This window comes from Mauremys mutica, chromosome 6 (assembly GCF_020497125.1).
Source record: "Mauremys mutica isolate MM-2020 ecotype Southern chromosome 6, ASM2049712v1, whole genome shotgun sequence".
Lineage (NCBI taxonomy): Eukaryota > Metazoa > Chordata > Testudines > Geoemydidae > Mauremys > Mauremys mutica.
In genome coordinates this window covers 67835434-67851425 of record NC_059077.1, presented here as the reverse complement: position 1 = coordinate 67851425, position 15992 = coordinate 67835434, and the positions used below count along the sequence as shown (strand labels likewise).

Below are 15992 nucleotides of genomic sequence, written 5' to 3'. Positions count from 1 at the left end.
GAAGTTTTTTTGCTGCAGGATGGCCACCTTAAGATCTGCTATTGTGTGGATAGTCACCAGTAACTGCACACCGCACCGTAGTAACTCTAGCTCAGGAACCAATCCATGCAACAAACCTCGATGCCAACTCTGCCCACATATCTACACCAGCGACACCATCACAGGACCTAACCAGATCAGCCACACCATCACCGGTTCATTCACCTGCACGTCCACCAATGTAATATATGCCATCATATGCCAGCAATGCCCCTCTGCTATGTACATCGGCCAAACTGGACAGTCTCTAAGGAAAAGGATAAATGGACACAAATCAGATATTAGGAATGGCAATACACAAAAACCTGTAGGAGAACACTTCAACCTCCCTGGCCACACAATAGCAGATCTTAAGGTGGCCATCCTGCAGCAAAAAAACTTCAGGACCAGACTTCAAAGAGAAACTGCTGAGCTCCAGTTCATCTGCAAATTTGACACCATCAGCTCAGGATTAAACAAAGACTGTGAATGGCTTGCCAACTACAGAACCAGTTTCTCCTCTCTTGGTTTTCACTCAACTGCTAGAACAGGGCCTCATCCTCCCTGATTGAACTAACCTCGTTATCTCTAGCTTGCTTCTTGCTTGCATTTATAAACCTGCCCCTGGAAATTTCCACCACTTGCATCCGAAGAAGTGGGTATTCACCCATGAAAGCTCATGCTGCAAAACGTCTGTTAGTCTATAAGGTGCCACAGGATTCTTTGCTGCTTTTTCTTACGTTGGGCTGTGATCTTCACTGAGGTGCTACCAACCTATGGTTGGTTTGCTGTAATAAAGATTTTCACAGAATCTGTTTCTACAAAACTTCACAGCCTTGATCCACCACTATTGTCAATTTTATTTGCCTATTTTAAAATGCTGGTTTTCCCTCAGCACTTGGAGGTAAAATGTAGATTATCTCACAACTGCAGTCAATAGTGATTACATAGGCCTCTTATTTGTAGCAGGATAGAAATTTAACACTGTTTTCTCCCCTCCTCCAGCCAAGAAAGCTACAGTGAACTTACTTGGTGATGAGAAGAAGGGCATTTAAACTGTTAGCAGGATGAAGAAAGTTCCTCGCCCCCCCCACTCCTTTATACAGCTCGATGTTACTGGGGACTGTGGTATAATAATTTTAATAATAATGTTGCCTTGGAAACATTTTTGATATATTAAAGGAATGTGTTGTAATTTTGCTTACTTTTATGTTGTCTATATAGAAAGTAAGCACTTCTATTTAAATGCAGTGCAATGGGCAGCATCTAAAGCTTATTGAAAACTTATCTTATTCATCTCCATGCAGGGGAAAGACCTTTCAGTAGTGTCTCATCCTGCCGTGAACACAAACTTAAATAAAATTATATCTGTATCCCACAGGCTCTGCACTTCACAGTTTGTTTCTTTGTGCATGCATTCTCTGTATTTACAGTTGTTAACATTTGACTGGTTCTTCCTGTAACGTATCATTTTTGTATGCATATGTTTGCATATATAGGAAATAAAGTATCAGAGGGAAGTGGCTTAATACATGTATTCCCCACGAGTGAAGCCAACCGCACTATGCACTTGGTCATGGAGATTCTGTATTGTTGCATGTACCACTTGTAACCTGCAGTATTCAGTACAAAGTGTGTGTTCAATATTAAATGGGTAGTTCTTAAACATAGAAAAGAGCACATTAGTGCGAATGACCAGGGTTATACTGGTGTGAAGTTATTTGCCAGAAATGGATGCATTGAACAGCTAGTGCAAACTGACTAAAGCATAACCCCTGACTTGTTTGTTAAATGTAATTGGCATGTGAAATGATTCAGGAATGGAGTGCCTTACAAATTACACTCAGAGAAGCAGAAAGCAACTGTAAAAAATCAGATTTACTGCAATGATTTGTAGAAATACCTGCTGAAGTCAGTTACAATTGACACTGTAATCATGGGGCTTGCCTTTTATCTTGTTTGTTCCCATCAACCCCTTCCTCCATGAGCTTTTTCTGCATATGCAAAAGGTGTTGTCTGCTCTGGCTACATAAGGAGATGTGGGTCTTCCCCCTATTACCCACTAAATCAGAGCCTATGAAATGCATGGGCATCAAAAAAACCTCTTACGGGGAAGAAGTAAAACACCTAGGTTACTTAATTGGACAGGACCAGAGCAACACAAATGTGACCAAAGCCTTCAAAATAATTCCTACAAGTCAAAACACTCTGGCCCTTTACAATCTGTGTTTGCATTTACTGTTACTATTTTATTTGAATTTTGAGATGTATTCACACTGTACATAATTCTGTAGTTTTACATCATGTTCTCTTCCTTGGCATTATGCCCTGTGAGGTTTCCTTAGAGCTTGCTGGCTTTGCATCATTTTTAAAATATAAATAATTCTTCCATATTTATAATTGTGGTCCAGCCCATGTACCTTAAGGGAAATGCATTCCAATTAATGTAGAGAAGCAAATAAAACCAGTGAAGGTTTCTAGTTTCCCACAAAATCACACTGAATTCTCCAACTTGAGAATGAGACAGCCAGGCTTAACCTATCAGGGAGCTCTCAATGCATGAAACAATACAAAAATGTAATATAGCAGCTTCAGGGTTATATCTGAAATAGGTTTTTAAATCAAAGTTAGACTAATGAAGAGGTATCACATATGCCTTAGAGCATAATCTGTAATCAAGAGAGCAATTTAAATAAAATGGGAGGTAGTGAAAACTTGCTAATTAGGGGTTGGGAGTGACTTCGGTATATCCCCCCCCCCCCCCCAAAAGGGCAGGTTTGCATGCTGAACGGAGAACTTGAAATAGCACAGCTTGCAGACAAGTATATATTGTGTATGTTTAGCTAGTAAAACTCCCCCTTGCTTTGTGACCACTTTTTGGTACAAGCTGGCCTAATGCATAGAACAACAGATAAAGGTAACTTTGAAATGGAGCAAGTGGAGCAGTGCCACAAGCAGATATCCTCACTAACTGTGACCTACCCTTAAATACCTGTTGGGTGCTGTTGTGGCATTCCCTGCCTCCTTAGTCCTCTAGAATTTGAATGGGAAGGGCTATTGGAACTTTCCGTTCAAACTGAGTTTCTTGCCCTACTTTTAGGGATGCCTCAGAGCAAAGGGGTGGGTGAAGGGTACTTAACTATTCAAAGTGCTGCGATCTTTCCAACTCTTCCCATGCAAACAGGAAATTTTCCCTTTGTCTCTAAGAGCCATTGTGGACAAAGGAGGGGTACAGTGTGACTGCAGGTCACCTAAAGTTGGGAGTGTTGCCACTAATTCCCACAAACTATTTTAGATGATGAGGAAGGAGTCAAAACAGCCAATCCCTAGCATTAAGCATTGGATAGCTATGACACTGGTTAACTTACAGCACCCCTACAGCTAACAAAAGTGTGAACAGCACAGTATAAACTTAGCCAAAACAGGAATGGAAGTGCAATAGTAACCTAAAAAACCTAGTAGTCATCCTCTGGGTTTCACTTCTGCTAAGAATTGCAATGTAAAGGTAGTCTGAGGAAAAGCTTTAGCATTGTCCTCAGTGCTACATTTTAGTGAAGGTCCTATTAAAATGGAGTTAGTGGAATTTTGGGGTGCCATAACCCATTTTAATTTGTTTTATGCTCTTTAAATCAGCGCTGCACAAGCCTGTCAGCTTGTGCCACTAACATTACTGCCAGTTTCCTTTTTAGAAGGATGTTAAACCTAAAAATTCTCAAGTGTTTTAACAGGAGAAATACCCATGAAGCATGGTATTCAGTAACTGAAAAGAACTAAGTACTGTATAAGTAAACAAATGACTCCTTATAGGACTATTAAATACTGTCCCTATTTTAAAGAGGTGGGAAATGAGAGGTCAGAGACTTTCCAAGGTCAGCCAGCTGTCCCTCTAGGGACACAACATAACTTCCTGATTCTCAACCCAGTTAATTTTTATTCTGAAGAATCCCATCTTTTAAACTTCACCTCAATCAGAGGTGCAAAGCCCTTTTAGACAGGTGTAAGGGGAAGTTTACTCTAGTATTCTTAAATAAGGTTCAGAACTGAATAGTTAAATGTTTTGTGTTTACAACAAAACCCTCTTGATCAGACAGCTGTTAACACTATGTTTAGTGCAACACAGCCCTCAAGGTTGGTTGTGTTTTTTTTGTTTTTTTTTTTAAAACAATTCTTTGTTCCAGCTGATTTACAGTTAGACTAAGTGGCTTGGTGCTGCTTGTCAAGCTGTGTGCATTACTGCTAATAAAAGTTGCTGTATGGGAAATTCAAACTTTACAAACTTAACATTCTCTTAAAATTGCTTTCAGGCTTGATATATTTAATCTTTAGATGAGTGGGAAGATTTTTCAAAGGTATGTAAATTAAGAGGACCTGTTCACTCATGTAGTCTTGGAAGGGAAGGATTCCTGCAGCAACCCATTCTGTATTTGCAAATAACTCCTGTGGGCACTGGCCACTCAGTTCAGTGCCATTCTGTAAGTCTTCTCACAGCAGCTGTTTAAAAAATTAGTATATCTTAGCCAATTTGTCTGTGCTGAAGATGTAATGTACTGAACAGAAAGATATAAATAAAGAGCAGTCTCTTACAGTACTGGAATAATGCTTTTCACTATGTCTTAAATAAGTACCATCTGCTCAACCTATAGAAAACTACTGGGTTAAAAGGGCAAGGCATCTTTTCATCCTTGCCCCCATTCCAGCAGGAGCTTGCAGAGGTACCTAATACTTCATTGCTGGAGCTCTTAGTTTGTGTGCCTATGTGTTACAGAGGTCTGCTCCTCCAAACAGCTGGTAGTGGGCATCTATAGTATAGGGCAGGATAGTCAATAGGCAGACCCCGAAATCTATTTTTTTATTTTATTATTTTCTTCTCTGAAGTCTGGACTGTGACTAGACCTTGACAAAAAGTAATTGACTATCCCACAGTAGGTAGTGAGCATCCACAAGCATATGGCAATGTCAGCCTGGATTTCCTGACTTTCAGTGACCTCGGCTCCCTAGTGACCCTCAAGCCTTGGGTGATAAAAGGGCTATGCAGAGAAGAAACATTGGATATAAGCTACAGGGAATTCAGACAGCCTTTTCCTCTCCTGTAGGTTTGCTAGCCTTTGGGAAGCATATAGGCCCAAGTGACATTGTGCAATAATGCAGGGGTGCTCAAATGGTAGATCGGAACAATCATACCCTCTCTTCTTTCTGCTAGCATATACATATTCCACCAATTTTAACTCATCCCATGCAACTGCAAAACGCAATATAGCAATAGCTTCAAGAAGGAAATGTAACAATGCTGTAACCACTAAAGAAATTTTTCACACTAACAAATTAAACTCTGATAATTCACTGATGAAAGCAAAACAACGGCTGTATCAAGAATCCTTATCCTAAGTTTGCATTCCAATCTGTCAGTGGGTACCTTTGTGCAACCTGTTAATTAACTATTCTGCAAATTCAAGAGAAAATGTGCACAGGTTTTTAACTTTGCAGCACCTATGTCTCTGATAATCAGTCCCCTGAAGCAAAAAGGAAGTACACAGTCAGAAGAGCTCCTTTTATATAATGCACAGATGTCAATACTCTAACACTTATAGTTAATTACACACACACACCAATAAGAACATAAGGTTGCAAAATCAAGCATTCAAAAAGAGCACTCATTTTGTCCCCTTTTTGGTATGTATGATGATTAGGGCTGTCAAGCAATTAAAAAAATTAATCATGATTAATCGCACTTTTAAACAATAGAATACGATTTAGTTCAATATTTTTGGATGCTTTCTACATTTTCAAATATAGTGATTTCAATTAACACAGAATACAAAGTATACAGTACTCACTTTATATTTATTTTTGATTACAAGTATTTGCACTGTAAAAAAACAAAAGAAATAGTATTTTTCAATTCACCTAGTACAAGTACTGTAGTGCAATCTCCTTATCATGAAAGTTGAACTTATAAATGTAGAATTATGTACCAAAAAACCTGCATTCAAAAATAAAACAATGTAAAATTTTAGAGCCTGCAAGTCCACACAGGCCTACTTCTTGTTCAGCCAATCACTCAGACAAACAAATTTGGTTACAATTTGCAAGAGATAATGTTGCCCACTTCTTATTTACAATGTCACCTGAAAGTGAGAACAGGAATTCACATGGCACTGTTGTAGCCGGCACCGCAAGATATAGATCAGGGGTAGGCAACCCATGGCACGCGAGCCGATTTTTCAGTGGCACTCACACTTCCCGGGTCCTGGCCACTGGTCCAGGGGGCTCTGCATTTTAATTTAATTTTAAATGAAGCTTCTTAAACATTTTAAAAACCTTATTTACTTTACATACAACAATAGTTTAGTTATATATTATAGACTTATAGAAAGGGACCTTCTAAAAACGTTAAAATGTATTACTGGCACACAAAACCTTAAATTAGAGTGAATAAATGAAGATTCGGCACACCACTTCTGAAAGGTTGCCGACCCCTGCTATAGATTCATATGTCCCTTCATGCTTCAACCACCATTCCAGAAGACGTGTCCATGCTGATGATGGGTTCTGCTCAATAATGATCCAAAGCAGAACGGACCAACGCATGTTCATTTTCATCATCTGAGTCAGATGCCACCAGCAGAAGGTTGATTTTCTTTTTTTGGTGGTTTGGGTTTTGTAGTTTCCGTATCTGAGTGTTGCTCTTTTAAGGCTTCTGAAAGCATGCTCCACACCTCGTCCCTCTCAGATTTTGGACAGTATTTCAAATTCTTAATCCTTGGGTTGAATGCTGTAGCTATTTTTAGAAATCTCACATTGGTACCTTCTTTGCATTTTGTCAAATCTGCTGTGAAAGGGTTCTTAAAACGAACATCATTTGAGACTGCTATGACATGAAATATATGACAGAATGCAGGTAAAACAGAACAGAACAGGAGACATACAATTCTCCCCCGAGGAGTTCAGTCACAAATGTAATTAACGTTTGTTTGTTTTTTAATGAGCATCATCAGCATTAGAAGCATGCCCTGTGGAATGGTGGCTGAAGAATGAAAGGGCATATGCCTGTTTAGCATATCTGACCCGTAAATACCTTGCGCTGGCTACAAAAGTGCCATGAGAATTCCTGGTCTCACTTTCAGGTGACAGTGTAAACAAGAAGCGGGTAGCATTATCTCCTGCAAATTCTAACCAAACTTGTTTGAGTAGGGTTGAGTGGACTTGTAGGCTCTAAAGTTTTACATTGTTTTGTTTTGAGTGCACTGTTTTTTTGGTACATAATTCTACATTTGTAAGATCAACTTTCATGATAAAGAGATTGCACTACAGTACCTGTATTAGGTGAATTGAAAAATACTATTTTTGTTTTTTACAGTGCAAATATTTGTAATAAAAATAAAGTGAGCATTGTACACTTTGTATTATGTGTTGTTTTCTTAAAGTTTGTCCTCTGTGACAAGCACATTGTGGATAAGGATGGACAATTACATATAGTAATTTTTAAATGCCATTCCCCAAATCAAACATACATTTTAAAATAAAATATTTGAAACTCACTTACTTTCTTTACATCAAGAACCGAGTGCAAGGGTCTGCATTTCCACTGTAGCAGATTCTGTCCTCAAATACCTGAAAAAGTAAATAAAATGCCTATTTATAATCTATCTCACTGCTGAATTCTTTCATTTTTAAGAAGTCTTTTCTTTCATCGTGTGACTTCATTTTTCAAAGCAGTCTTTGCTCTGTGCCTAATATCAATCTTCTTATCTGCAGATTTATAGAAAGTGTTACAAGGACACTGTCAGCTTTGAAAAAAAAATTGCTCTTCTGTCAGAAACTTTCATACCCATTCTAGTTTAAAGTAAAACAAAACATTATTATAAGAAACAAGTTACACGCCCTGCAATCCCCCACATTTTTTTTTTAAGTTTGCTATATATTTTTGTGCAGTCATGTTTCTTTCCGGCCAAAGAGATTCTGATGTTGACAGGGGAGCTGACATGCTATTTAAAGAGCACAACGGAAAAACTGCAATATTAAAAATCTGTTATTTTAAAAAAATAATCAAGTTGATAGTATTCCTTAAAACATGGTGGAAACATTTTATTAGCGCACAAGGTTTTTTTTTTTCTAGGTAGATTTCTTTCACTACTAATAAAATTCCTATTACTTTACATATAGTAAAATAGATTATAGTATTTATCATGTATGTTTTATGTATAAAATGCTGCTTAATATTGTTAGGAACTGGATATAACAGCTTACTGTCACATTGTCAAATACAGAAAAGATCTTGAGACTTCTAAAGCAGAATAAAGATGACTCGTAAGAGTCACGTTATGAAAAACAGAAAAGATTTTAAATGGTACGACTTGTAATTTCAAATATATATATACAAAAAATTAAGGCATATTGTTTTGCTATGGCAGCAAAAGCTAAGTACAGATATCAAACTCCTAAAGGAAGTGTTTTGAATGAACATACAATTACTTATTTAAAATTCCCAAAGTAAAATATGTTAGAGAAACTAATTGAACTGATTTTCTATCATTAAACAAACCAATTCAGTAGTTGATTTCAGTGGGAGTTGAAGATGCTCAGTGCTTATGGAAAATTAGGCATCTTATTTAGATGCCTAAATATGGATTTAGGAACCTAACTTTAAGCACCTGCTTTTAACAATCTTGGCAATTATTTTTAAGAGAAACATTACCTTTAAGATATTCCACACTTACATGGGACAAAGCCTTTTAATTCCCGGAATGGATTTGTGCCTTTGCCAATACTGCCACTTGGAGGAAAAAGACAGTTACCTTTTCCATAACTGGTGTTCTTCAAGATGTGTTGCTCATGTCCATTTCATATTAGGTGTGTGTGCTCGCCACATCTGGAGGGCCACCCTGGCTGTGGTTGTGCTCTCATTGAGGGTGACTCGGAACTCCTTGGAAGCCTCGGGGAGCAACTCTTTGAACTTGTCCATGGCTTGCCACATATTAAAGTCATACCGGACAAGGAGGGCTTGGTGGTTGGCCACTCTCAGCTGAAGGCTGGAAGACCAATAAATCTTATGCTCAAAGAGATCCAGCCTCCTCGAGTCTTTATTTTTGGGGGTGGCCCTGGTTGCCCTTGCCTCTCTTTGTAGTTAGCCACCTCTACCACCAGGGAATTAGAGGCTGTGGGAGTATAAGTACTCATGCCCCTTGGTTGGCACAAAGTACTTGCTTTTGGCCCTCAGAGATATGGGCCAAGGAAGCGGGGGTCTGCTACAGGGCATTAATGATTTTGGAAACCCCTTCATGAAGGGGTAGGACCACCCTGGCAGGAGCAGAGGACATCAGAGAGTCCGAGGGCTCTTCCAGTTCCTCTGCCTGAAGCCTCAGGTTGGAAGTGACCCTCTTCAAAAGTTCCTGGTTCGCTTTGGTGTCATCCTGAGGAACTGGGTGAGGGGGCCCTGTGATAGCCTTGTCTGGCGATGATGAGTATGATGCTGGTGCCGCGGGAATCTCCATGTCCATTGGTGGTCCAGCAGCTTCTCCCCTGGGTCCTCCTAGACCTGCGGCGTCCTTCCCCCTGAAGCCTCGAGCACTGGAGGGGGATGGGATACCGAGGCCGCTGGCCTCTCCGAGGCTCCCAACACCGATCAGGGAGCTGGGGATGGTTGGGTGAACCCTCAAGGGTTCCACAGGTACTATGTCACCAGCTGCTGCCCTTGGGGCTATGGAACAGGTTTTGGTGCCATTGAGGGGTGCTTGTCCCCCAGGCAGGGAACATCGCTCTGTGCTGGAGCTGTAAGCAGAGTGGTCAGTATCACGCAACCAGGAACGGGTGGAGTGGTGGCTCTTGTCTGACCAGCGCTGGTCGCTGAGACCCGAAGCCAACCTGTCCAAGAGAGTCGGGCATCTTGGTTGGGGTTTTGGAGAGCGACGGTGTTCGGCGGACCCAGCAATCTACACCTCACGCTGCCTGACCGGGACCAGCAGCCACTACAGGCCAGCTGTCAGGAGGTACCTCCTGAAAAGGGCAATCTCCTAGGAGACGGGTGATGACGACGGCAATTGGTGGTCTCTGCTCCCCAATCGGTCCCACGATCAGTACCAGGCCGTTGGAGATGGTCGGGACCAGTCCCTGAGATCTTGCCGGGTGGCACGTGCCCCAGAGGGTCTGTGCCAATCCACCAGTGAGGAATGCCTCGAATAACTCAATCGGTGTCCCCAGTGCAGGGACTGAAGGGGGGCTCCACTGAGCATGCCTCTCTAGTCCCAGGGCATGACAGCTTTCCACGGGTGAGCAATGGCGGGGACACACGCATAAGTCCCAAAGTGGGTTTTCCCTGAGATCGGGGTACTGCTGGAGCCGGTGTGGGCGGCACTGGGAGCATCAGGATCTCCTGAGCTGCTTGAAGGGCTTTGGGCGTCGACGGCACCTGAAGCTGGTTGTGGCCTGCTCTGCTATGTGGAGTCATAGGTGAAGTACAGGATGGGTTGCACCGCTTGACTTGAGCTGGAGCCTGACTTCCTGAAGGGGGCGTTGAGCTGCCCAGCACCAGTCGTGGCTCACCGCCAGCCCTCCCCTTTGCCTTGCGGGAGGTAGGAGATCATCCCTTCACGATCTTCTTTGGCTTCATGACCGGAGCCATGGAGGGGGAACGGTGCTGGCTCATGGACGGTGCCAGCAGAGCAGTGCACACGGAGGCCACGGTACTTGGTGTGGAGTTAGACCACTGCTTCAGTGCTGGCGTGAGTGCCAATTCCATTAGGAGCGCCCTTAGATGCGTTTCATGCTCCTTCTTCATCCTAGGTTTAAAGGACTTGCAGATACGGCACCGCCTAAGCACCTTAGGCAGCTGGTATGTGGATTGCTGACAGGCATAGGCCATTTACAGCAATCGCAGGGCTTAAAACCTGTGGACCGGGGCATGCCCTGTCCCCTGGCTGAGTCCCGTTCAGGACTAACAAAGAGTTGAAAACTACTACTAAGGGTTTAACTAAGAAACTAATAACTATAACTATTTTACAGGTTTTCAAAGTTCGCAAGAACAGAGAATGAAACACTAGCCAAAGCAGATGTTCCAGCGCTGTCACTGGTAGCAAGAAGGAACTGAGGGTGGGGGGAGCCGGCAGCGCTCCTTATACTGTGCCATGTGGGCACCACTCTAGAGGGCACCAGAGCCAGTCTCCTATGGATACTGCTAAGGGGAAAACTTCCGGCACCGGTGCATGTGGCAAGCACACACACCTAATATGGAATGGACATGAGCAAGCACTTGAAGAACTCATTTTTCTTAACTCCAAGCAGCAAATTTTGAGGACCTGAGTGAGTTTTTACTGTCCTCATGCCAGTAAACTCTCATTGGCCAAAGTGTAAGCTACGCTAAGAACTACTATGGATGCCAGATCCTGAATTCCTTAAAAAGTCATCTCTTATCACCCAGGTTTTAAAACAAAGCAGGTTTACTTCCTGAATTGTTGGTCTCAACACTTCCAAGAGGATTTTCATATGGCACTTAGAATATCTGCTTCCTCTCCTTTTAAAATAAATAGAGGATCCACGACTGGGTTAAATGAAACTCACACAAGGGAATGGTTCAATTTTTCACAACTGAGAGGAAAATACCTGGAAAAGTTCTCTCCCCCACCCCCCCGCCAGCTATAACAACTTGAGGAGTAATTTTGTAGACATCTATTATGCTATTGAACTAAACAACTGCACTATGTCCTTACCTATAAAGTAAAAAGCTATATTCGCTATGAATACAGTGCAACCCGTCTTAATTGACAAATTGGTTGTTTAAATAGGGGTGGCCATCTAATAAAAAGGCAGAACAGAATCATACTTGGTCAGTTTATTCACCCCTACAGTCAAAGCTGTCCCTAAGAAGGGATGGACTTATATGGAACATCTTTCAGAGGTGGTGCTCGCCCACTGGGGGCCCTAAGCAGCAATATTTTTGGCATAAGCCCCCCCCCAATAATAAAAAGCAAATAGGGGGCCCCTCAGGAGTTGCTCATGGTCCTAAGCAATTGTTGAGTCTGCTTATGCCTAGTGCTGGCTCTGCCCCAAAACAAGCTTCCTAAAAGTATTTCTTTGGTGACCCCAGGCAATAGACAAAGGCGGTTACCCTAAAGGCACACTGCATAGCACAATAAGGGGTAAAGCAGCATTTTTAGATCAAAGTATAGAAGCCCTGGAAAAATGAGCTAGGTTAGAGATGATTGGTGCCATTTAACTGCTGCCTTACGTACACGATGATGTGGAAAGGATGATGAAAACATTTAAATTGGGCCATGCTCTTAAAACAAGAGGTGTTTCACTAAGTGTGGTCTCTTGTCCAAGTTTCACTGTATTTTTTTGTAGTGACTGACATTTTATTCCAAATATTTATTAAGAGAAGTTGTTGTTGAAGGCTAGGAGAGTCTGAGATTCCATTACATACAATGAGTGGAGCATGTTTATTGAAATTTCCATTCTGCCTGAGAAGGATGTCATGGGAAAGGAGAAAAAAACAAACAAAAAGACCAGTAGATTTTAGGATCAGTGTCCCCTAACAGTCCGATGCCTTTGCTGTCTTTTACAGCTCTTAGTATTTGCAAAGTTGTTCAAAACTGAAGCCTAGAGACCAGAAAATTACAGGCCAATCTGTTTCAACTCACAGAAAGAAGGGTCAAAGTTTAACTTTAAGATGCTCCTGAAACAATTTATGGTGGTTGGATCACTCATGTTAAACTTGTCTTCACACACAAGGTACAAGGTGTAGCCGAAACAACAAGCGGAGTCTTTGTGGCACCTTAGAGACGAACACATTTATTTGGACATAAGCTTTGATGGGCTATGACCCACTTCATCAGATGCATGGATTGGAAAATACAATACTCAGGTACCCAGCCACTCCCAGTCTTTATTCAGGCCTAATTTGATAGTGTCAAGTTTACAAATTAATTCCAGTTCTGCAATTTCTTGTTAGCACTACAAAAAGTAATTTTCCCTCTGCTGATATTGACCCCTTCTTGTCAACTGTTGGAAATGAGCCACATCATCCACCCTAATTGAATTGGCCTCATTAGCACTGACCACCCACCCAGTAAGGCAACTCCCATCTTTTCTTCTGCTGTATATTTATACCTGCCTACTGTATTTTCCACTCCATGCATCTGCTGAAGTGGGTTATAGCCCACGAAAGCTTATGCCCAAATAAATTTGTTAGGCTCTAAGGTGCCACAAGGACTCCTCGTTGTTTTTGCTGATACAGACTAACACAGCTACCCCCTCTGAAAGGTGCAGCCAGTTTTGTACCTAGCAACTTTGAACAATGTTTTGGTAGTTTTATTTAATCAAATCAGTTTAGGGAAGTCAGCCACCTCTGTGAAAGCATTACAGTATGGTCATTGCAAAGTATCCATCTCAACATGGATTAATTTTGTTTTTACTACATATTTACTGCATTTAATAACCAAGGTGGCAATGTAATTAAAATGCTTTTATTTATCCTGACAGTACACCAAAATAGAGGTTGAATTGTACTCTTGGCCACTATGAACAGTAGATGCACACCCGATCAGTATTTAACCGCATACATTTTTTAAAATACCAATTGCCTAAATTTGAACATTCAAGTTTTGTTCACAAGGATAAGAATGAGGTAGGAAGCTCACTTAGCCTTTACTTATCAAAACCCTGGTGCCAGATTATCTTTTTTTCCTCTTAGAAAGTTACGTGCAGGAGGGACAACATTCCTGGGGCTTTCATTTTGCAGAAAACCAAAGTCAATCCCTCCTCAACAGTGGACAGGAGCTACCAGGAGGGGGGGAAGAAGGTATAGCACAGTGTTGAGCCCCAGTATTTGGGGCACAAATGCCATGTCTCCCCTCTTCCTTTCTAGCATGCCGTGTAATTATACTGCCATTCACTCCCCCATTGCAATTGCACAACCCCACCCTTTCTAGAGACGTATAAAGTACAGAATGGAAGTTAACGGTGACTAAAGTAATAATCCCTGCCACATTTGCCACTGCCTAGGAGAGCATGCCACTAAATGCACCCCATGTTTACCATCATCCTGCTCAGCCAGACATACACCTACAGTGTCCCAACCACATAGCATTCACGTGGTAAGGCTTCCATCAGTTCAAGAAGTTCAAGCATTCAGTATAGATGCAGCTTCTTTCTTTAACTGTTACTTTTGGAAATCTCAATGTATGTTTACAAACAGATTCTCCAAGAATAATTCACAGTAGATTATGCATGCATGGCTCACACAAAGAGCCTCTATAACTCAAAGTTTTAAAATAACCACATCATGCCCCTCCCAAAACTGATTTCCTTCTGTGGCCTTCAGGCCCCTTTACTGCAGCTAGCCTTGTGAGTTATTGCCCTGTTACCCTGGATGAACTCCATAGCACCTTTGGCTATCCGACTCTAGATTTGTCATGAATTTTTGAATTTGCTCAGCTGCAACAAGGATGAAACAGTGTAATTAATGTGTAAGTATGTATTGTGTAGTTAGTAAGTGAAAATTCTCACCCTTTGCAGTTGTGCAAAATCTAAGAGTAGTCATGACAGATTTCAACTGTTACAGAAAAATAATTATGTTCCCAATTAGAAGACTATATAGGAAATTAAGTATTATCAGTCCAGATTGCCCAAAGTAACAGCCACTCCACTGGCACTGAATCCAGAAAGTGTCAGTAATTCCCCATGCCACCTGCAGGTAAGATATCCAAAGAGCTATCAAGACACTGAATTACAGAGCAGCAGAAACAGTTAATATAAAAACTAAGATCTGCATGGAGACTCTAAGTAAGATACTATAGCTATATCTTCACGACAGAGAATGTCCTAGCATACACTTTACCCCCATAGAGAAAATACTAATCAGCTGTCACACTAAATACCTAGTTGTATTTCAACTGCTTACAACAGAAAAAGCAATGACTGTATAGCAAGTGCATAATATAGCATCTACTTTCCCAAATTTTCCAAACCCAGTGTCAAAACCTACCATAAAACAACTGTCATACCACTTTTCAGAGCCAGTGCTTTTATGTATTTTTTGTAAGCAGCTTTAAAAAAAACCAAAACCCTCAATATTACATTAATGAGTCAAATTGGAGACACTCACATTGTTTTGCATGGTATATCATACATTAGCTATGTTTTAATAAAAGTTGAAGATCACCCTCTGAAATTCTTGTGGGGCTTGTCTTTATGCTGTCCAGAATTAAAACTCCCCCACAACCAGGCTTTTTGATTCTTCACAGTGGAATACACACGTGTTAGTAACCCTGGCTGAGATGGACTGCAAGGTCAGTGAGGTAAGAACTGAAATTAAGTGAGCATATCCTTGTGATTTTATAATCCATCACAGTCAAATCTAACACTCCATACATTTTAACACTGCTTAAACAGCTACCACATAAAAGATGCATGTCAGGGAAAACATGCAGGAGGGAAGAGAAGAATATCATCCTAAATATCACAATTTACGTACAGGTATATGAATAAAACTGATCAGTTTCCAGTGCCTGTAAACACATTAACCAGAACTATATTCACTTTTACAGAGTTCTCCTGAACAGAGACAGAAAGATTATTTAATAAACATGGAGGTTCACTTAACATGTAAGTGGAGGAAAAAGACCTACATGAGATCCCTTATTGAACAGGCTCTGCTCTTTCCTCTACAATCTCTCCCCCTTCGTGCTCACAAACCATCTCTTCCTCTGGAACTTACAAAGTGCATTTTTTACTCTCTGCGAGGCCCTTCCTTCCAAGAGTCGTCCATATTCTATCCTACACCCCACAGCTGATGAATCCAGATCAGCTTAAGCTTCTGCACCAAGTGAACTTTTCCCCACCAAGGCAATACGCACCTCTAATAAAATAAAACAAAACAGATATTTGTATATGATGAGATTAATAAAGTTGTGTTTCCTATATCTGATTGTAAGAATGAAGATAGATGGTACTTTTTAAAGAGGAAAGAACATTAAAGTCAG

The 15992-nt window shown here is 41.1% G+C and overlaps 1 protein-coding gene and 1 long non-coding RNA gene across 3 annotated transcripts in view; one reads left to right on the top strand and one right to left on the bottom strand.

The window, feature by feature from the left end:
* Positions 1-1547, top strand: part of REEP5 (receptor accessory protein 5) — a 29495-nt gene extending 27948 nt beyond the window's left edge. For both annotated transcript variants that reach the window (XM_045021052.1, XM_045021053.1), the window contains exon 5: positions 1024-1547. In XM_045021052.1, coding sequence (XP_044876987.1) covers positions 1024-1073 — 50 coding nt within the window. In that variant the 3' untranslated portion in view covers positions 1074-1547. The remainder of the gene's footprint in view (positions 1-1023) is intronic.
* Positions 1548-4363: 2816 nt separating this feature from the next.
* On the bottom strand, positions 4364-7630 carry LOC123372709. The gene is made up of 2 exons (XR_006580414.1): positions 7562-7630; positions 4364-4509 (listed from the first exon to the last, which is right to left on the bottom strand). It is a non-coding gene; the product is annotated as an uncharacterized LOC123372709 (long non-coding RNA).
* Positions 7631-15992: the final 8362 nt, after the last annotated feature.